General features: G+C 37.9%; 2 protein-coding genes across 3 annotated transcripts in view; one reads left to right on the top strand and one right to left on the bottom strand.

The window, feature by feature from the left end:
- Positions 1 to 2,144, bottom strand: part of LOC101737161 (cytoplasmic dynein 1 light intermediate chain 2) — a 29,273-nt gene extending 27,129 nt beyond the window's left edge. The window contains exons 1-3 of the mRNA XM_038021823.2: positions 1,971 to 2,144; positions 1,518 to 1,708; positions 130 to 333 (exon numbers count right to left, since the gene is read on the bottom strand). Of these exons, the coding sequence (XP_037877751.1) occupies positions 130 to 333; positions 1,518 to 1,708; positions 1,971 to 2,044 (469 nt within the window). The 5' untranslated portion in view covers positions 2,045 to 2,144. The remainder of the gene's footprint in view (positions 1 to 129; positions 334 to 1,517; positions 1,709 to 1,970) is intronic.
- Positions 2,145 to 2,776: 632 nt separating this feature from the next.
- Positions 2,777 to 22,551, top strand: LOC101737117 (coiled-coil and C2 domain-containing protein 1-like). Of its 2 annotated transcripts, none has more exons than XM_012693014.4 (14): positions 2,777 to 3,250; positions 3,983 to 4,193; positions 4,373 to 4,586; positions 4,989 to 5,332; positions 5,780 to 6,007; positions 9,870 to 9,961; positions 10,736 to 10,903; positions 11,547 to 11,724; positions 11,924 to 12,062; positions 12,626 to 12,859; positions 13,801 to 13,978; positions 14,352 to 14,503; positions 15,871 to 15,988; positions 16,386 to 22,551. In XM_012693014.4, exons 1-14 carry the CDS (start codon positions 3,206 to 3,208, stop codon positions 16,503 to 16,505), a joined length of 2,421 nt encoding a protein of 806 aa, XP_012548468.2. In that variant the 5' UTR covers positions 2,777 to 3,205; the 3' UTR covers positions 16,506 to 22,551. The 2 variants fall into 2 exon arrangements, with proteins under 2 accessions (XP_012548468.2, XP_004929341.2); XM_004929284.5 differs by having other exon boundaries at positions 15,898 to 15,988; positions 16,386 to 18,419.
- Positions 22,552 to 23,873: the final 1,322 nt, after the last annotated feature.

Raw genomic sequence — 23,873 nt, 5'->3', positions numbered from 1 at the left:
GGTAAGTCTTGGCTCATTTGCCGCTCTATACAAGAAAAAGGGGTGAGATAGCAGACAACAATCTCTCTGATATCAAATAACAGTTTGGGGATTAAGATTCTTTAAGACAAAATCTACTAATTCACTTACCAGGTGTTAAATTTAATTTGTCTATATGGTCTCCAAGTACAGAAGCCCAGCTTTGGAGCTGGTCTAGTATACCCCATGGTGTGGTCATGGCCACAGTGAGTATAACTAGGGTGTGTGGGAATGTTTCCTCACTGAGCGCAAACTTGAGTAGATTAGTGTGACCTGGATCACCATCCAGCACCCAAACACTGAGCCGAGTGTGATCTGTGGGACAAAATACAACATCATCTTTATTAACTACTGTCTTGGATCATCAATATCATGAGTGAAATTACAGGTTCAAGACTGCTAGTACAATTTAGTACATACAACAATCTTCTAAATTTTTGTTATCATGAGTTTGCAATAAGGATTATTTATTTATTAAATTCAAATGCTGAAATTGCTATTTGTTACATTTAATAAAATAAATTTAAAAAATCTGTCCATTGAATTAATTACAAATGAGCATAGGGAATGCAGTGTGAATTATTTCAAACTGTTTTCCGTTAAATGAGGTTTTAACAAGGATTATATTAGCAAAGTAGGAGTTCTGGTTCACAGTTTTTAAATATACATTATTAAACTCAGCATTCATTAGTTTCCAATTTATTACAAACTCTTTAGTTAAGTCAAAATCATCAGTTGCTACAGTAAGTTTTATAGTTTTTTATTTGTCTATTAATTCCGCGTCTCGCTGTTTGTTACTTTTTTTTCAAGCGCTACTTTGTTGAGTAGTTAGGAAATTATCAATGAGCATGGTCTTAAGTAGGAAGAGAGTATCCAGAGCATGCAAATGGAAACAATTATTTCTACCAGTTGCACCCTTAGCATTACCATTTTTTAATGATTAGTGTTTACCTAATGACTGAAGTTAATTCATAACCACTGACACCTAAAATTTTGATTAATTTTATGGATTGCATTTTTTTTGTTCCGTTACTGTCAATTTGAAGAAAAAACTTACTAGTTCCAATATTATTACGATTTTTTCTTGTTTAAGAATATTAATCAATAGCTAGTAAATAGGTGGTGGATGATCACTTAACACCAGTGTAATTCTCAAAGACCATACACACCATTTAGTCTCATTAATCGCACACACAGAAAGGGATAGGCTGGTACTAATCTAAGCCCATATCACACAGCCTAAATTCCCTGTTTCAATCCAAGAACTTTTAACTAGGGGAGACACCAACTTCTTTTTTGTGTGTTTATGAAGATAAATCTTGTATGGGTTCAACATAGAATCTATAGAGTATCCTGACTTTGACAAAGTAGAATGATGACTGCAGTTTTCAAATATGTTTTCCGATTTATTCCATTTTCAAAGATCATAATTAGGTATTATTAGTTTACAATCACAGCAAATCATGATTTCCATAATCAAAGCTAGGTACAAAACTCACCATCGCGATATTCATCTCTAACATCTATATACGCATATTCGAGTGCAGACCCCTTCTTTGGGTCTTCAACACCTTGCAACTTTGCCACTAGGGTAGTTTTTCCAGTTTCGTTGTCACCCAGTACTAAGACATTTTTATTTGACGGTAGTTTTGTGTTCCCTTGATTCTGGACTTCTTCTAATATAGCAGACCTGCAATACAAACACATCAAAGAGTGTCTTGTCATCAGTCGGCTGCAAGTAGCTCCATATTATTGCGAGACATTCGACCACCTTTTAGAACGCGGAATAACTCTGTATGAATATATAATACTATTATTTAGCACGAAAACATAAATACTTCATGGCTGGGTCACATATTTCTCAGGTAAAGCTTGACATCACGTAGGTGTGACACATTGGATCCCTATATGGTGAATGCATGTTACCAGTAAAACTAACTGTGAACCATTACCATAAATTATCTTTGCCGTCTCCGTTCTCTTTCTTTTTTGATTTAAGCCCGTTAGCCTGGCCATTTGTATCCATTCTTCGGGAATTTTAGAAGATAACAACGGCACAGAAAGGCTTTTTCGTTTTCGTTTCTTCTGCCGTTCATACGTCACTCGAGATGATTTTAATGTTGCTGAGCCAAAATTTTAATTACTACGATTATTTTTCCATAGCTGATTTTCAAAATGAATCAATTATTTTTTAAATGACAATATTTTTTTATTTCATAGATAGTAATTACTACTTACATTTAAAGTTACTAAAAGTAATCAACTAGTGAGTTGGTGTTCTAAATTATATTAGGTTTCTTTTCTTTCTGCCTTTTTAACGGAATTAAATACGTCACAATTGATATTTTTATGATTTAATCGTGACATTCGTGAAAGTAAATTGTACATAGTGGAGTATGTATTAAAAAATAAATAAAGATTTTTTGACAATATAAACCTTCTTATGGTAGTTTTTAAAATCCTTGTAACATTGTTTATTTTTAATGCAAAAGTGTCATGTTACTATACCATTCAGTTTTCCAAGACCGTTTTCCAAATATTTATGTTTTAGTTTAATAATAAATACATTAAAAAGCTATTAAATAGTTCGTCGGTGACTTCTTTAAAGTAAATTCAGTGACGGCCTAAACAGAAAATAATTTATGAACAAATATTGGAAACGTTTCTTATTTTGAAATAAATTTGGAAAAATGCCATTAGAATTAAAATCAATTTTTAATTTACTTTTTGGCTGCTTCTTTGAATGCCTTTTATTACATATCTAATAAACAACTGTAGATGTTGATTACACTGCAATTAGTATCATTCTGGAAGTTTATTTAACCATAATTTGTTTCAATTTTCATTAATTTGCCAAAAAGTGCGCACTTCCTTTCCAGTGTTGAACGTCCAAATGGTGTCCAAATGACATTTAGTGAAGTTCTATTGAAGACTTTTTAGCTAGTCTACTTTGGATTAAATTGTAGTTCATTTTGTAATCTGTAAATGGTAATGCAATGTCAAAAGTCAATGCCACTTCACTTTAGTTGTCAATTTCAATATGTCAAATCGAGGAACATACGAAAAGGAAAACAACTTTCAGTAAAAATAAAAACGCTGGCCAAGATCATTCTTCCTAATTTTATTAGTAGTAATTCTAATTATACTTTTCTATCATTAATTTTAACATTTTCTTGTGACATTTAAAATGTTTAGAAATCAGAAACCGGCAAAAAAGGGGAATCTGTCGCAGGTGAGTCATTAAAGTTTTACATTACGTTATTTGTTTGTCCTCGGGCCCCTTCTACCGGATTTATTCCGCTATCAAGATATTAATAGCGACGAGTCACTTGTTATTAAGTTATTAAGGATAATAATGATATTCGCGACATCCTTGTTAGAACATAATCAGTTGAATTTCATATGAGAAAATTTGTCACAAATAATGGCGAGAGAAATGAAACAATGTTATTGTCATATTTCTGACGAGAGAAATGAAACAATGTTATTGTCATATTTCTGAGAATTCAGATGTCGATTTTACTTGATATAGCTTTTAATTTTCTTTGAGACCATGTCTTTGATTGGAAGCCGCATAACAGACTAACTCTAATTATAGTTACAATATATTTTCAGAGATTTTTTTGTCTTAAATTATAAAATTGTGGTGAGTTTCATTGGATGGCTACTACTGCCAACATCGGTGAGAGTAGAGCCCACTTCCACTCCCACTCTTGTCAGGCCTACCTTTATCTTCTGCCTGTTTCTTGCACAGAGCAAGCAAGCTTTGATCCATTCAAGAGTTCTTATTACAAAGGCAGGCAGGGCATATATTTTATCACAATGCTCACAAAGTGGATCAACTGTCATTTTCATAATCAAAGTGTTTTCTGATATTTTCATGTTTTGCTACAGATTTAACCTGATTATTTTCAAATTTTTATGTTGATGATATTTATTTCAATTACAAATGTATCCATTGCAGTTTGGTCTGTTAGATATTCCTGATTTGGACGATGCAGATGATGAACCACTAAATCTATCTGATGATGATATTGATTTGGAAGCAGAATTGGCTGCCATTAGTGGTGGCACAAGCAGACAGAGACCAAAAAAGGCTCCACCATCAGCCAATCTCGATGCCATGATAGCTGAAAGTTTAAAGGATATACCTTCAGATGAGGATGTTGATGAAGGTATGACTTTAATAAACTAAAATATCAGTTATCAGTCAGAATATTATGTACATGATACAATTATGTTGCTTTAAGTAGATTACCCAATTCAGTATAACCAAACTCAGACAATTAATAATTTTGAATAGCAATTTGAACTATTTATTTTTAATCTAAATATATATATATATTCTTTTAAGGCGACGAAGATGATCCAGACTTATTGAATGAATTAAAAAACTTAGGCCTCGATGATGAAGCTCCTCCAGCACCTCCGCCTCGTTCTTCCCGTCCTGCGCCTCCTCCTCCTGGAGCTGATACTGGCATTGTGGGGGTTTTACAGGACAGAATTAATAATTATATGGCTGCAGAAAAACATGCAAAGGAAAAGGGTGAAAGCAGTAGGGCTAGAAGGTAGTATTTGTGATGATTCAACAAATTACAACATATTCAACTAATTAGAAATAAAGTATGATAAAAAATAATTAAGCTGTGGAGTTAAAAAAAAACTACTAGTTTCTAGTAGTACAGTGTACTGATAATTAATAGTTAATTGTTTTTATAGTTTGTTAGTAATTAGGCTAGATACGAATTTATGGCATATTGCATACCATAGTGGCTCTGAAATTATCTGTCCAGTTGTCTAACAGCCTTGTAAACCACAGGCTCTCAAACTTTTTGTCCAGTTTTCCACCATCTTTGCATACTGCAGACATTAAAACTTGTTGTCACTTAGATAACTATTTCTGAAGTCTTTACAGTTATGTGGCTGAAGATAGTGCATCTAAAAATATTCTCTTATATTTTACATAACAGATTCAACCGAGGTATAAAGACTCTAAATGATCTACTAAAGCAAGCTAAAGCTGGTAAACCCATCAGCGAAGAAGACATTCCACCAGCCGTAAGTCTTGGAAAACCTGCTGATTCCACACCATCAGCACCACTCTCTGGTCCAGTACAACCACCAACAGACCCAGAGCCACTACTGATAGATCTTGGACACGAGGATCCTCCCAGTTTACCAGAACCGCAAGAACCACCGCCCAGTCTACCGGAACCAGAGGAGCCACCACTGCCTCCACCGCGAGCTGAAAGCTTACACCAAGCAGACGATACCCTCACTCCTGAGAGACAGCAGAAGCTGCAGGCAATATTGAGTAAGGATCATGATACTATTAAGGTTTAACTGCATGTGTGTGTGTATTTGTTAGAGATTATTTCAACTCTAATAGCAAGTTCGGTAACAGACTCTGTAAGCGGCCAAGCGTGGGCAAGCGCGCACATTATGTTGCATATGGATGCACTTTGTGTTGGAGTCACTCACTTCCAATCAGTTCATGTACCGTCATGAGCAAGGCGTTACGTACTCGCATATGATTATGGTCGTTTTTATATCATATATCATCTGTCAGTTACTTTAAGCTTATCAATAAATAATTTCTCAAGTCACCGTATATCATTTTTTGGTCCTTCGAGCCGAATTCGAATTTATGGATGTACAGAAAAATGCATGTGTATGCAGCATTATGTACGCGCTGCTCCGTATAGAAAATAACTCAAGTGTGCACTTAACTAATTATTCTATTATTACGCTTGTGAAACAGAACGTCAAGCAGAGTTTAAAGCGGCGGCGTTGCACTGTAAAAAATCGGGGGATAAAGCATTAGCACTCGAGTTTTTGAAGACAGTGAAGCAGTTCGATGTTCTGGTGACTGCTTTCAAAACGACCACCGAGGGGATGGACTTCGATTTAGCCGATTTACCTACTTTGGAGTCGGTCGCCGCGACCCTCAAGAGCCCAAAGGCCGATGAACAAATGCAAAATTCCGGAGGTAGGCGTGTTGCATCTATTTGTTACTTTTTTTCCATAAAATACAAGATGTTTCTTTGAAAATGGACACGCTCTTTTGCTTCGGGAACACAGTGGACGCGAGTTCATCTTGGGATCGGCATGTAGGTGGCAAAAAAAACTCTTTAAACACAAAGTATATCATTTGTAATAATTCCTTAGAACATACGGCCCACCTGATGGTGAGTGGTTACAGTCGCCCGTGGACTTCAGCAATACCAGGGGCAGACCCAAGTCTCTGCCTACCGTTTAATACTCTCCACAAGCCTCGTTTGAAGAAGGGCATGTCATAGCGCTCGGGAAACATCGTGGAGGGGAGCTCATTCCAAAGTCAGATGGTACGTGGCAGAAAATATCTCTGGAAACGCACTGTGGATAAACGCAGTGGCTCCAGGTAGTATGGATGAACTCTACTCCGGTGGCGGGCGGTATGACGGACAAAACGAGATATTGGTACCACTCAGAGCACTCCCTCCCCTACATGCTACGTGTGGTACAAGAAACATATTATTTTCAAGCCGTGTGGCGCATTTACGTTGTAGATGTCTATGGGCTCCAGTAACCACTTAACTCCAGGTGGGCTGTGAGCTCGTCCACACATCTAAGCAATAAAAAAAACAACATAAATTCTGGTATATCTTTTGATGAGTTCAACACCTGTCTAAACTGGTGAAAAGCTAATGTATGACAGAATCGAATTTTCTCAGGCTTACGCGAGTCGTTGACACAATCAAACGTACGTTTACGGTCTAAACTCGCATTTTTTTGTTTGTATTTTAAACGAGAGATTAAACCGTAAAAGTAGTTTTAATTAAGACAGAGTTGGACTTAAAAAAAAAAAGATTTATATTGTACTAGCGACCCGCCCTCGCTTCGCTTCGGAAACTGTAATTTATTATTGATTTCTCCACTATTTAATGGATGTTATTATACATATAAACCTTCCTCTTCAATCACTCTATCTATTGAAAAAAAAACGCATCAAAATCCGTTGCGTAATTTTAAAGATTTAAGCATACATAGGGATATAGGGACAGAGAAAGCGACTTTGTTTTATACTATGTAGTCATCGATATATTACCACTAGATAACGCATCCCATACAAAAACCAAACACAAATATGGCATCGACTAACCGATCTGACTACACCATCAAGTAGAGAAAAACGATGTATAATATAATAATTGTAACCTAAACTATGCCTTTTCCCCTAGCAATAAAGTGCAGTTTAGATTATTTTAACATTCACTTACGACCTTACGCCATGAATGACAGAAAAGATAGTTTTTTACAATAACTTTTATTCCAAATTTAACCTTATCTCCTTAACAATAAAGCAAAAATTTACACGCATAGCATTTTACTTACGCCCTTTTAAACTTACGATATTAAGACTTTACTGCTCCGAACAGAGTATTACGGAGTCGCACTTTATACTTTTTTTGTAAGAATATTTTGAGTAATTTATTTTTTATTATGTTTTTTTAATTCATATACATTCAATTTTTTCAATTTAATTCCCTATGATTAACAACAAATATTGTATAATTATAGATAATTATTCCTGAGTTAGCTATATTGTACCTTGCACATCGGTGGGGGAAATGGATAAGAGCTTTTTAAATCACAACAACATAATCCCCATCAAATTGTTTTATTTATTAAATACATGTCAGATTCGGTAAAATGGTCTGCACAAACCACACTGGAGCAATTAGGTTTGAAATAATTGTCGTTTCTTTTTTCTTTTATTACTCTGTTATTAAATCTGTAAAAATGTAAAAACAAATTCCAGTTTACAGATTTCACTTCGCCGTCCGTTGTACAGACGTCTGTTGCATTCGTATCTGATCTAGCGATACACGGGGTGTTCGAATCCCAGGCGGGTACCAATTTTTCTAATGAAATACGTACTTAACAAATGTTCACAATTGACTTCCACGGTGAACGAATAACATCGTGTAATAACAATCAAACCCGCAAAATAATTTGCGTAATTACTGGTTGTAGGACCTCTTGTTAAGAGTGGGTAATATCGGTTTTGCCGCGTATCGAATCGTATCTATATATCGAGTATCAATATCGGATATTGAATTTATATATTTTCTGAATCTATATATTGATGGATGCTAGTAGATTTTCTCGATTCATGATATTTGAGATTTGAAACGATACGCTGATATAATATCGTAGTAGATATAGATTTAAGTCAACGTTATACGGTTGGTTTTCTGATATCAATTTATAATATGATTTTAAAGTAATAAAAAGAACATGAAAATAAAAATATCAAAAAAACTTTCCTTCATGCTTTTACCAGGTTTAGGACTGGCTACATTATTTTCAGTTTATAGTATTTTGTGTCTAAATTTAAAATTACAAAATATACCAAAAGAGTGTAAATTTCAAAAGTTGAATACAAACACAAGAAATAAACTCAATTATTTGGTTTCAACTAAAAATAGAAAAATGTGTACTTTAAAAATCAAACACAAAAAACTTTTAAGTATTTATAAACACTTGTCCAAAAATTCTAGTTCAAGGTCAAAGCGCGTGAAATTAAATTCAACGATGCAAATAGGCTATACTGCATTCAAGTTACGGTCGAAAGTTGAAACTTCTTTCCTAAATTGTATCCTGCTGATACGCTAAGAATAATCTACAGACATATGGACTTAAATATAAGGTTTACAATTGTATGGATAATGCCTGTTTCTGTTTCATTCATCACATGATATCCCTATCGTGCGCTCACTCACTCTGGCCGATTCGATACGAACCAAACGAATATTGCTGATATTCACGAATCGGTACGTTATGCCGATGCGCATCACATCGAGCAATATCGTGTATCGGCTGATATCGATATATAGATTTCGATTCACGAATCGGTACGATATGCCGATGCGCATCACATCGAGCAATATCGTGTATCGGCTGATATCGATATATAGATTTCGTGCGGGGCGATATCGGATTCAACGATATTGCTGCGATATATAGATATTGAATCTATATACGATTTATATCACCCACTCCTACCTCTTGTGAGTCCGCACGAGTAGGTACCACCACCCTACCTATTTATGCCGTGAAGCAGTAATGCGTTTCGGTTTGAAGGGTGGGGCAGCCGTTGTAACTATACTTGAGACCTTAGAAGTTATATCTCAAGGTGGGTGGCGCAAATGCGCAAATGGCAGCGTAAATACGCTGTAGATGGCTATGGGCTCCAGTATAACCACTTAACTCCAGGTGGGCTGTGAGCTCGTCCACCCATCTAAGCAATAAAAAATAAATAATAAATTATGTGACTCCACTACACTTGTTCTGAAATAGCCCTATTTCATCCTTGTCTTGCATGTAACCGTTATTGTGTGTGCGAAAGAAATAACTGCGAAGCAAAATAATAGGATTTAATTTCTTGAAGTACTAATTTGGTAAGAATAACTGATTTATTTCAAATATTTATCACTATCTGTTAATAGAAATTATATAACTTACCAAAAATACTAAATTTCATGTTGTTTTCTCTTTATAAGCGTGTTTTTTACATCTTTTTAAAGCGCATTTTAGGATCGTTCCACTCGACGGTCGGCGTGACACTGACGGCAAAACAATGCTTAATATGAATCTAAGCACTGTTTTGTTTGGTTATTTTTGACGCCTTTACGCGGAATCTAGTGGTAATATATCGATGTATGTAGTGATGCCTAGTAAGGACTGATGACACTCTTTTTTCATTTGACTTTCTCCTTTCTATGTACACACACGCCGGATCCTATTGTCTCATTACGCGTATTGTTGTATGAATATTGTTAACGTGGTTGCGTGAATTTTGACGCCAGAACCAACACCAGCGTCGACTCCAGCCTCCACGGAGCTGATCACCGCCTCGACGGTGGAAGAAGCTTTACGACAGAGGCTAGCTTATTTTCAGGTAACTACAGATGTTGGAGGCGATGTGGAACTTATTAAATGTCATACAAAATACATTTCAGAAGACCGGGTACCATCGTGAAGCTTCTTGTGGTGGTGTTAGTTTAGGAATAGAAAAACGTAACGTCTGTGTCGTCACAGTCGGGCGTGCGAGAGAGACGGCGAGATGTACCCCTTAGGTCACTAATTTCTGAAGCCCACCCCTGAAATATAATATATCAATGAAAAATATTATGTCATACTATAACCCTATGGTAAGAATGGTCAGGCAGTATATGATTTGGCTAAATGTCACGGTGATCTTTGAACCTAGACTAAGGGGATTTGTCAGATGTGTGAAGGATATCCTATTTAACAATGGCTAGCTATAAATATTTGTAATTTCAATTGTGTTTTCAATAGCCAAATCTATGTACATTAATATGGATTTGCTGAGTGCAGATTAGATCTAGGTACTACTTGTACAATTTAGCTAATATGTACTGTAGTGATCGTTATTTGTTTTGCGCATAAATAAATTTAAAAAAATATATTGAGTTTTGTGCTTTAAAAAAATAAGCTCGAATAAAAACTCCTTAATTAAATAATATTATTTGTTCGTGCTGTTTTTTCACATAAACAGTGTTTGGATTTGTATGTAATCTCGTTCGCATAAGGGTTATCCGATTTACTTGGGATTTGATGCAGTTATTGACTTCACACATGTAACGCTTTATGGTACTGTCGCAGCTACAACAGCGTGCGTTTTAAAGCGATTGATGTGTGTGTGCTTTAGCAACAAGAGTCAAAAGCGAAGGAAGATGGTAACTCGTCGAAGGCGCGTCGCATGGGGCGCATTGTGAAGCAGTACCAGGAGGCGGTGCGGCTGCACGCGGCCGGGAGGGCGCTGCCCGGGGACGAGCTGCCCACGCCGCCGGGGTACGCGCCCCTACCCGCTGATCCAGTAAGGACAATCTACCCACAATAATTCCCATTTTAATGTTATAACAGGTGTTGAGCGGTCAACGGTCTTGAGACTTGAATTTTACTGGTGGTAGGAGGTCTTGTGAGTCCGCGCGGGTAGGTACCATCATTTCACCTGTTTCTGCCGTGAAGCCGTGAAGCAGTAATGCGTTTCGGTTTGAAGGGTGGAGTAGCCGTAGTAACTATACTGAGATTTTAGAATTTATATCTCAAGGTGGGTGACGGATTTCGTTGTAGATGTCTATGGGCTAATCACTTAACCCCAGGTGGGCTGTGAGCTCGTCCATCCATCTATGCAATAAAAAAAATATATAACTCTCTCTAATTAGGTCCATTATCCTGGTCACTATCCGAGTGGACTCTTAAAACGCTCCATCGTTAGGAATGTGACCGGGGTGTGCCAATAAATTGCGTAATGTGTCTACACGGGACCGCACCCCCAGGACCACACAAAGGCGATGACCTCATGTCTCAGCTGATTTATAAAATAATGTTATGTCGTTGGGGTCGTATTGAAGATTAATCTTTGGGATGACCCCTTCACATTCAGTAAATACTTTATTTGAGGAAAGTTCTTTTCTAAAAAAAAATGAATTGAAAAATTATTTATACGTTGTAAACAGGCTGAAGCACCGCGCCCCGCCCCGCCCGCACCCCGCCCCGCGGCTCCGTCCCCCTCCCCTGCGCCGTCCCCCTCCGCTGCCCCGCGCCCCTCGTCCGCCCGCTACGAGAAGCAGCTCGCGTACCTGTTGATGCGCCAGAAACAGTTCAAGGAGGCCGCATTGAAAGCTAAAAAAGAAGGTAGTTTATCTATGAATAATTGAAGCCAACTTTTTTTTCATCTTTTTTGTCCAGTGGCTCCTGATACTCCTAATCATCTTGGCACCCGAGTTATATTTTTGTCCGAGTAAATTATATCTATGCAACATTTCATTTTTAAATGTATTTAATGTAAACTAAATAGAGAAATAACGTAATTTTTATTTTAATTTTATTGCAGGTAATATTGAACAAGCAAAAGAGTATTTACGTGCAGCCAAAGGGTTCGATACGGTGATAGACGCCGCGAGAGGCGGCCTGCCGGTCGACCTCAAGTCTTTGCCCCTCCCGCCTAAAGCTAAAGAGAATTTAGAACACACGTGAGTACATAATATAATCTTATATTAAGTGTACACAATATTCAAGGATATCATAGATTCGTTCCAATGATACTAAGTCTTTAGGCATAATTACAGATCAAGCATAGATTGAATCAAAACCGATTATAATAATAGTGTTATAAAAATAAAACTCACAAAATTATAATTTGCGTAATTACTGGTGGTAGGACCTCTTGTGAGTTCGCACGGGTAGGTACCATCGCCCTGCCTATTTCACCGTGAAGCAGTAATGCGTTTCGGTTTGAAGGGTGGGGCAGCCGTTGTAACTATACTGAGATCTTAGAACTTATATCTCTGTAGATGTCTATGGGCTCCGGTAACCACTTAACACCAGCCCACCTGGTGGTTAGCTTGTTTACATGTCTAAGCAATAAAAAATATATAATAAATAATACACCCTGTATATATGTTTCCATACGTCACTCTTAACCATGGCTAGATCGTAAATCTTCTATTGCGTTATTGAAATTCAAATCTAAACTCGTAAGCAATAAGGTCGAGTATCGAATGAGCGGTGACAGGTCCGTACTTTGGCCCCCCAGTTTCGACATAGTGTCGAGTGAGGACTGCGGCCCGTCGGACGAGGTGGCCACCGTGCGCGGCGAGGACGGCGACGTGTGGGCGCGCCTGCAGCAGCAGCTAGGCTCGCAGCTGCAGCTGTGCCAGCGGAACCGGGACCACTGCAGCGCCACCGGACACATCGCGGAGGCGAACAGGTTCGAGCACCTCGCCGTTACGGTCGCGCAGGACCTGGACGTCGTGGCGGTCGCCAAAAGGTAATTGTCTTACATGCTTCGGCCGCGAAGTCACGCGTAAGGAAAAGTTTGGATCGTTAGCTCATTTGAGGCGGGCGTGATGTTGGAAGGTGGTAGTCCGCCACTTGACTTGTAATATTGTAGATGTTTGCTAAAAGGACCATGACCAATTAAGTCAACGACCATACGTAATTTTGTATTGCGATATTTATACATATAAATAAAATTGGAGTGTCTGTTTGTAATATTGAAATAGCCTCTTTTTACTACGTACATATGAATGTATATACGGTACGTACACCAAAATAATTTTATACAATTTTTGTCTGTCTCTCTCTTTGTTCCGGCTAATCTCTGGAACGGCTGGACCGATTTTGACGGGATTTTCACTGATAAGTAGCTGATGATATAAGGAGTAACTTAGGCTACTTTTTTTAGACTAGCTTCGCCCCGAGGCTTCACTCGCGGTACGACAATAACCGCGGGTAGCATTGCGGGACTCAGCTATCAATAATAAAATCAATAATAAAATATGACCAGATCCGACAGTGTGTACTGTGGTGACTTACACACATGATTGCGTTGTTTGCAAACGTTAGTGTGTACAGCGCGAGGTGCGCCGTCGCAGCTCCCCGCGCCAGTCGTCCGCAGACCTCTGACCGCGAAGCTCACCTCACATTTACTCACATATGCCTGTCGATCGATTAAGTTTATATTTAATGTTTAATGTACACAATTTATATCTTCTTCTGTGTCTGGACTCTCTCTTACCGTTTTGAACTATCTACCTGTGCTTGGGGTTGTCGCTCTTCCCCTTCTAATCGTTTATAAAAGTATTTGTAATAAATTGCTGTGTGTGTGAAATTAAACATAGTCATTGCCTGAACCAAGACTCACACAGCAGACCCCATAGTACTATAAAGCCCAATGGTATATTTGGATGGTGTATTTTGGTATTCCAGCCTGGGCCGCGGTCCGCCGAAGTTCCACTACGAGTCCCGGCAGTTCGCGGTGGCGCAGTGCAACACGGACCTCAACGAGAACGAGCTGCAGCTGACCGTGGTCCGCGGCATCGCGTACAACGTCGCCAACCCGCAAGACGTCGACACTTACGTCAAATTCGAATTCCCCTACCCCCCGGTACGGCCATACGTCATTATGCACACGACCCGCCTAGGGGCAAGCTATTGCTACCCGCGGACTTATAGGACATGCCGTAGGGAAACGTTAAAGAGGCAATGAAGAAACTTTATTGCTTATATATATGGAGCTCACAGCCCGCCTGCTGTTAAGTGGTTACCGAGTCCATAGACATCTACAACGTAAATGCGCCACCCCATAGTTACAACGGCTGCCCCACCCTTCAAACCGAAACGCATTACTGCTTCACGGCAGAAACAGGCAGGGTGGTAGTACTTATCCATGCCGACTCTCAAGTGAACCTACCACCAGTAAAATGACAATATTATTACATGTAATCGGTTAACAAGTTGGTGTGTGGCGCGTGCTATAGGAGGCGCCGGCGACGGACTGCACGGCGGTGGTGAAGGACACGAACAGCCCGGACTACGGCGCGGTGTTCTCGCTGCCCATCCAGCGCGCCGCCCGCACCTGCCAGCGCGCCTTCAAGCGGCACGCACTCAAGCTGCACGTGTACTCCAGGGGGTGAGTGAAACCCCCCTCCCCCAACCCCCCACACAACCGTGGACGACTTACATTCGAACCGAACCAAACGTCCAGATTATCTAGTGCACGCTTTCGCTACGCTGTTATGCACCAAATCACAATATGACGTCACACAGTCCGCACCTGCTAGTACTCACTAAAGATCTTTTCTTCTCGAAATCGAGAAAACCCTCTTTATAAAAAAAAAAAAATAAAGAGAAAAAAAAAAAAAAAAAGATCTTTTCTGCCACGTACCATCCGGCTTTACAATGAGCTCTCCTCCACGGTGTTTCCCGAGCGCTATGACATGTCCTTCTTTAAACGAGGCTTGTGGAGAGTACTCAACGGTACGCAGAAGCTTGACTGACTGACGTCCCGGAGTGACGGTAACCGCTTACCATCAGGTAGGCCGTATGCGCTTCTTACTGCAAAGGTAATATAAAAATATACCACACTAGAGTGCACCTACGAGACATCCCTAGTTATTGAGTAGTTAAACCATCGCGTCTCAGTCATTCATTATTCATTCGCACAGACTATGTTTTCGTTCATTCACTTGTTGGTCTTTATTAGTACAACACACTGTAGTAGCATTTCTTTATTCACTAAAGCGCTTTTTGAAAAAAAAAACATTTCTAAATCAATTCTTGATTGTAATTATTAGTTCTTTTAAGAACTTTCTTTAGAACAATTGTATAGAGGTTCATAAAGATATATAATTTATTGAAATCTCAAAACAATTTTCTCTACGAAATCACTGATGACCGACCACATACATATCTCTTCTAAACTTTTTCTATTTAAATCACTCGTTTTGAAGATTGGTTTTGTTCCATAACAGCACTAACTAAACAAAAGCTTGTTTGCAATTCAATAATGGATTCATGCTCAATATCAGTATTTTATGTTTTGTAGTTTTTTAGAAGATTTTTTAACAATTAAATGGGCTAAAATCATTGGACAGTATCATAATATAACCTATAGAAATTTCCCAAAAAAGCTAATGTGCAATAAATATTATGTCTTCCCCTTCACTATTGTAGTTAATCATCATTGCTTTTGGTTTTTTTTTAATTGCTTGGGAGTTTTTTTTTTCTGTTTTTGAATTAACCACGGCACGTCCGTCGTGAAAGACATACCTAGAACCCGGAACAACAGCGTTTTTAGACAAATAGTCGCCCCTAAGCAAGCGTTTGTAATTGTTCACAAATGTCCCTTAATAAAGAACTCGGGACGATGTTGCCCGGAAGGTAGCCAAGAAATTTCAATTTGTGGTTTATTGTTGTTTTGGTTTGGTTGATTTGGCTCGTGCGGTCGAGTGTTTGTCGTAAGCGTGTGTTGTACCGGCGGGTGTCGGCGCGCGGCAGCCTGTCGGACTCGTGCGGTTGTTGCAGCGGCTGGTTCTCGCGGGACGCGCTGCTCGGGACCGTGGTCGTCCGCCTCGCGCCGCTGGAGACGCACGTCACCCTGCACGAGGCCTTCCCGGTGAGTCACGTAGGGGTCAGACCTCCCGTGAGGTTCCCCCGTCCGGGGGGCGCGTGCGGTATATGGAACTCGGTGGCCGAAACAATTTTTTTTTAATTTTTTTATTACTTAGACGGGTCGACGAGCTCACAGCCGACCTGATGTTAAGTGGTTGTTAGAGTACATAGACATCTACAACGTAAATGCGCCACCCACCTTGAGTTATAAGTTCTGAAGTGTCAAGTATCGGCGGTGGCGCATTTACGTTGTAGATGTCTATGGGCTCCAGTAACCACTTAACACCAGGTGGGCTGTGAGCTCGTCCATCCATCTAAGCAATAAAAAAATAAAAATAAAAATTATTCCGGTGATCGTGATAATTGATTTTTCTCAAACGATCTCTTGATGATATTTGTAGCTGATGGACGGGCGCCGCCCTGCCGGTGGCTCGCTCGAGGTCAAACTGAGGGTCCGGACTCCGATCCTGCACCAGCAGATCGAAAACACGACGCATCGGTGGCTCGTCATCGATAACTAAACATTAGTATAGGTTTATGCTGAAACTTGTAAATGCTGACGTCATTGCTCTAGACGGCAATTGTCGTGAAAACTTTGTATATTAATCGATAATCAGAATCGCATATTTGAACTTCGAATCGTTCTTCAAAACATCATGTCTACATTAAATTATTAAAAAAAAAATACAAAAAAGTTATAACGATTATTGTCAATCGACGAATGTTTAATATTGTTGCGATATACGCTTAAATAGAACTGTCACATAGAATCTGCAGCTTCGAGAAAACGATCTTAGCGATACATTGCGGGCTTACGATAGACGAATTTGCTACAATAATAGCTATTTACACTGAGCTTATAGGGAGGAACCAGAATCTGATGCCCTAACGTGAGAATTGATAACAATGATCATCTGTTAAGAGATCATTGTGGATGTGTCAGCTGTTTGTAATTGTCTTACATAGCGGGTACCATAGAAAGCATAGGTACTCTATATGTTAACACTTGAAGCAAAAACCTTGTACTTCCGTAAAAAGGGGTTACGAAAATGGCGCGGACTTAGGAGTATGAAATTTCCCACACTTATAGAGAATACAGAGAGGGAGTGCAGAATGCGAATCATTTTTTTTAAATTATGCATTATAAACATATTAAATCAATATAATGTACAACATGTATTTGACACAACACATATCTATTTACTCTTTGTTTATTGTCAAACTTTTGTTATTGCTTAAAGTCTGTGGTCAAGTTGAGAATAGATTAATATTGTTTGTCGAAATCTGTGGTTATAGAAGTATAGTCTTTGACAATAGAACTATAATAATGTTCAAACTTATAATTTAAATTAATAATTATGGTCAAATTTCGACCGCTGCGTGACCACTACAGTATTCATGTGTCAGGAGAGAAAGCTGTCTGTCTTCAGTAATACTTTGATTACACTCCTTATTTATCGTACAACAATTAGTACATATTCACCAAACTTAGCTACAATACGATGCGCCCTAATAATAAATAAACCTAGAAGGGCCAGTTAAACATTAAGCTGATATTTTGTCGGAAGATTTTAATCGTTTTGGTTGTTGAGTTTATGTGTACCTTTAATAGTGAAGATTAAAAGAAAAAAAACTTGACGTTTGCGATTTATAAACGTCAAAGTCATAGAGATCGCAATAAATCTAATCTGTGCAATAAATACAGATAATACATACGCATAATATTTAATAATAAATATTAATATTATATATTCAATATAATATACTGGTTTTTCCCTCGCATGGACTTCATCTTCTCTTAAGTATTTGTCACTGTTAGTTTTGACCTAGCACCGTCAAATATTATTTTCCTAATGGCGACGACTACGAAAACTAAAGTAAAGTAAAGTAACTACGAAAATTAAAGTAATGCAAGAAATATGTAATATAATAATAATTTTGTCCAAACTATGTGTTACAATGTATATATATACGAACCGTCCTTGTTATTAGCTTTTTCTATTAGTGAAGACCGTAACAAAATTTATACTGATCGAAACAGCTTTAATATATCAAAGTTTGAGGAACTGTGGAAAAAGGGACTTTCCCGAGATCTGTGGGGGATTCACCTAAAACTAAAAAAAGGTTTGCGCACCTCTGACCCAAATAGCTAAGTACATATTTGTGAAATAATATAAAATATAGTATGTATTATGATATTATATATTTTATATTTAGGGTTTTTGTTACAATTACGTGTAATATCTAAATGTAAGGAAAAGACGAAAATTTTGTATTTAACGGTAATATTATTCCAATTTTATTAGTGTTAAAGTGGAAATAAATAATATTTTTTATGTAAATAAGTGTAATCCTTGAATATTAAATATGTACAAATGTGATAGTAACGCATCGCGTTATGATACTATGAACAAATACAGAATAATATATTTTGATTGATGTTAACAATTTTCAAAGATTATTCCTTTATAATATAAGATTATTCATTACTGGTGGTAGGACCTCTTGTGAGTCCGCACGGGTAGGTACCACCACCCCGCCTATTTCTGCCGTGAAGCAGTAATGCGTTTTGGTTTGAAGGGCGGGGCAGCCGTTGTAAGCCGTCTCAAGGTGGGTGGCGGCGTTTACGTTGTAGATGTCTATGGACTCCGGTAGACACGTGTGAGGCACGTGAACGTGGAGTCTAAATTGTATAGTATAACTGCCGCCCCACCCTTCCAACCAGGCATTTATATAAGTGACTGGCAACCACATACCGAAAGACGTAACCTGTTGAAGGTCGCGGGAAGCCGCTGGATGCGGATGACGCTGTACCGATCGTTGTGAAAAGTGGACGCCTATGCTGATAGTGTTACATCGTCGTCATCATAGTCGGTTACTCTTGGCAGAACCGTTGTGGTCACGTGGAATCCTTGTTTACTGAGAGCCTTTTTATTTTATTTTTATTGCCCTTGTAGGCAGTAGGAGTGGGTAATATCGGTTTTGCCGCGTATCGAATCGTATCTATATATCGAGGATCAATATCGGATATTGAATCTATATATTTTCTGAATCTATATATTGATGGATGCTAGTAGATTTTCTCGATTCATGATATTTGAGATTTGAAACGTTACGCTGATATAATATCGTAGTAGATATAGATTTAAGTCAACGTTATACGGTTGGTTTTCTGATATCAATTTATAATATGATCTTAAAGTAATAAAAAGACCATGAAAATAAAAATATCAAAAAAACTTTCCTTCATGCTTTTACCAGGCTTAGGACTGGCTACATTATTTTCAGTTTTTAGTATTTTGTGTCTTAATTTAAAATTACAAAATATACCAAAAGAGTGTAGATTTCTAAAGTTTAATACAAACACAAGAAATAAACTCAATTATTTGGATTCAACTAAAAATAGAAAAATGTGTACTTTAAAAATCAAACACAAAAAACTTTTAAGTATTTATAAACACTTGTCCAAAAATTCTAGTTCAAGGTCAAAGTGCGTGAAATTAAATTCAACGATGCAAATAGGCTATACTGCATTCAAGTTAGGGTCGAAAGTTGAAACTTCTTTCCTAAATTATATCCTGCTGATACGCTAAGAATAATCTACAGACTTATGGACTTAAATATAAGGTTTACAATTGTATGGATAATGCCTGTTTCTGTTTCATTCATCACATGATATCACTATCGTGCGCTCACTCACTCTGGCCGATTCGATACGAACCAAACGAATATTGCTGATATTAACGAATCGGTACGATATGCCGATGCGCATCACATCGAGCAATATCGTGTATCGGCTGATATCGAAATATAGATTTCGATTCACGAATCGGTCCGATATGGCGATGCGCATCACATCGAGCAATATCGTGTATCGGCTGATATCGATATATAGATTTCGTGCGGGGCGATATCGGATTCAACGATATTGCTGCGATATATAGATATTGAATCTATATACGATTTATATCACCCACTCCTAGTAGGCAGACGAGCATACGGCCCACCTCATGGTGAGTGGTTACCGTCGCCCATGGACTTCAGCAATGCCAAGGGCAGAGCCAAGCCGCTGCCTACCGTAAATGCCTTGAGAGATGTTCTCCATAGTTCGCCAACTGAGACTTAGCGCACGCACACGTAAATTGGTATATAGTATAAAAGTATTTTCCGTTAAAGATTTACATCCTGAAGTGCATATAGTAAAGCCATATTGTATATTTTTAATTACTGTTACCCTACAAATGGTTGCGTAGACATATTTATTTATGATCAAATGAAATACGAATTAGACTACCGAGTATCTTTGCTTTGAATGTGTGGCGAAACATTTGGTTTCGTAACGCGCATGCGCGACCGAAAAAATCTAGGAGGCCATGATCCCCGGGCCTTTAACAAAAAGTATTGTACATTATTACATAAAATAAACATTTTATTATTTTTACTTAGAGCCGCTTTTATTTGAGCGTCTTAAAAATGTAAAGAGTGCGCGATCTTCGCTCAGTCCCCAGGGTTCGGTACCCGCTGCGTATCTGTGGCGACCCGCCGACACATTTTCAGGTTTGTTCCTAACATGTGTAGTTTTAACGGAATTGATTGACCCTGTGTCGTATCTAACTTGCTGATCCTCCTTGAATAATCCGGCATACTCCGTGCTAGCGAATACAGTTCTCGAACGTTCCACGACCTGCTCATCATCATTATCTGTTAGAACAGCAGACTGCGGACGAGAAAATACGAATGAATCATAGTAAGTCGGACGCTTCGACTGGATTCTAGAAACGTTTTTTTTAGAAGTGCCTTGCTTTATTATACGCGGTTATTACGCATAATCTGTAATATGTAAATGTTACGAAGGTATGTAAATAAGATTATTTACTTTAGAATAAATATAAATATAGTAAATAAATATTTTAATAACAATCACGCATAAATTTCGACCACAAAGTTGTGTAACACCCGTGGTTCTTGAATAAAGTGCTTTTATCTATTAGCGTTTAAGGTAACTATGATATTTAATGTTCCGCAGCTATCTACACATCACACGCTACTATTTTACATTCTTAACACGATATTCCAATAATCGAGTTTTGTCCCTATCAAATCGTTGGCAGCTTAGGAGGCTAACCCAGCTACGTCCGGACAGGTAGGTGAGCTCACGGGCTCAGTGTGTTAGTGCGAGTTTCTTGATGTTCTCGATAGCGTAAAAGTTAAGCCAATTTTGTATGCAGTTGGAACAGCGCCCCTAGCGGCAAACGTACGCAAACGATCCAACTCCATACACAAATATGAGCTAACTTTTACACTATCGAGAACGTTAAAAAAGTCGCACTAAGCAACTGAGAGAATTTGCTAACACTAGCTCTAGTAAGAGCAGTGCTTTGTTGAATCTACTACCGGATCGGAATGGCAATCCACTGAGAAGATCCGACGAGAAACTCAGTGGGCTGTGTCTGTGGGCTAGATTGCACGTCGAACTCTTCAGAACGGTGATCGGTGTTTGGACTGCCGGTTCCAAATACCGTTATCGCTGGAAGACTAAATAAGTCGACTATTATCAAAGCCGGCAATGTGACTTTTAGACAATTATTGGTAAATCAGAAAAACGAATTATTGACTTTGTATTCCATTGGCAGTCACAAAACTTTTCTGAACGACATCTTAGATAAATAACAGGTTAAGTATTAACCTTTATTTAATGCAGGTTTTGAACCGTATTCTTTGAAGGAGACGATTATATTCAAATCAATCTGTATTGACATATCAATAACATTTTTTTGTCCAAATGCACAGATTGCCACCTTTGATAATAGACGACTCAATATCGAAACTTGTTTTAAACATGAAAACTAAGCGGTAACAACACGTTAGATTTTAGTGTTTGTTTATTGTCTGTTGTTCTTATAAATGTAGAAAATATTTTTTAGAACAGTCTCCGCGGACTACTTTTAATGGATAGAAGATATAGAATACATGATCAAATATTTTATTTTTAATGTCCCAGGCTGATTTCGTCGATTTAATAATTCTCATCAAATTTACAAATTTTACATATAATAGTTATATTTGATTTATTGTCTACGCTTACTTCGATGCCGGACTGTCAACCCCTTTGGCTTAGTGGTTGATTATTGTGGCGGTCGCGTTTTGGGTTCCCAGTTACGAGTCCCGGTTCGAATCCCGAATTGCCTTTGTTAAAGTTATTGAATTAGGGATTTCGGCGGACTTGTATTGGTATGTGCATTCGAAGAAACCATAATTTGAGGTCGTTGAATGTGAGATGCTTTGTTTGAACTTAGGTAAGTAAGCTTAGTTAGAACAGAGCTTCCAAACATAAACATTACAATGTAATAATAATATTATAATAATTGGTGTTTTTGAAGAAATCTCTAGTTTCGTACTAAACGTAAAGCTGTGTGAAAAAATTGATATAGAAATTAAACTTGCGCTATATTCGTTGATAAATAAGAAAATTTGTCCAAAATATTAAAATATAATATGAAAAAATGTAATTGTGTACATAATAAATTTGACTAAAAATAAAAATGTTATTTACGTATTGATCATGAAGTGTTTGGTTTTATTTTATTGCCTTTTAGAATACACCGTTTATTTCGCGCTAACTATAAATAGGTGGGATGGGAAAATTCACTAGTGCAGAAAAATTCTAGTAGTAAGTCCTAATTTTTATATCAAAGCCATAAAGTGGACGAAATAAAAAAAAACACCTTTGATCCGGTTTACAAAAAAATCGTGAATAAACTGTGTACCCAGGTTCGTTAATTGAGGAATATAAGTTTGTTATTTGCATTTAAAATTTTAGGTTCACGATTCTCACACGATCTGTAAAAGCGACGTAAATTCAATTGATTCACGCGCGATAGGACTATGTTTTTTTTTATTGCTTAGATGGCTGAACGAGCTTTCAGCCCACCTGGTGTTAAGTGGTTACTGGAGCCCATAGACATATACAACGTAAATGCGCCAGCCACCTTGAGATAATAATAATAATAATAATAATAACTCTTTATTTATATAACACCTTAATATGTACACAGTAAAGTAATAAAACAAAAGTCGGTATATAAATCGGCGGCCTTATCGCTGAAAGCGATCTCTTCCAGGCAACCTTGCAGGGAGAGGAATAAGTTAACTGGACGGTGCTATATCTTAATAAACTTACATAAAAATATATACTTAAATACACATGTGAAAAATAAATACCATATAAGATAAACTTACATACGATTAAATACAAATAAATACTAAAAATATACAAGATAAAATACAAAAGAAGTAGAAACTTATACAGCTATATCATAGAAGCAAAGTAGTGCGATTTCAATCTGGACTTGAAAATTTCCGGCGAGGACGATTGTTTAACGCTTAAAGGTAACGCATTCCATAAACGGACAGCTTCAACCGCAAAGGAATGGTCATAAAATGACGTCCCGTGAGCCGGAAACTTCAGCATTAAATTCTCCGATGACCTGAGTGAATGAGAGCTTGCAGTATGTAGGAAATCAAAACGTTCCTGAAGGTAGCGCGGGGACGAGGAATTAAACAGGACACTGTAAAGAAGAGACAATATATGAACATTCCGGCGATAACGAATAGGAAGCCACTTGAGCTTAACTCGATACTCAGAGACGTGGTCATATTTGCGTAAACCAAATATAAACCTTATGATAAAATTTTGAAGCCGCTCAAGTTTATTTAGCTGGGCCTCGGTTAGATCAAGATAGCTGGCGTCGGCATAATCAATAATGGGGAGTAAAAGAGACTGTGCAAGTGCAATTTTAGTAGATGTTGGAAGAAAATTACGCAACCTACGTAAGGAACCTGCAGAGGAAAATAGTTTGCGACTGACTGACACCAGTTGTGGTCCCCAT

The sequence above is a fragment of the Bombyx mori genome, chromosome 4, assembly GCF_030269925.1.
Source record: "Bombyx mori chromosome 4, ASM3026992v2".
Taxonomy (NCBI): Eukaryota; Metazoa; Arthropoda; class Insecta; order Lepidoptera; family Bombycidae; genus Bombyx; species Bombyx mori.
Note: the sequence above shows the minus strand (reverse complement) of the source record. Positions and strands in the feature narration are given on the sequence as shown.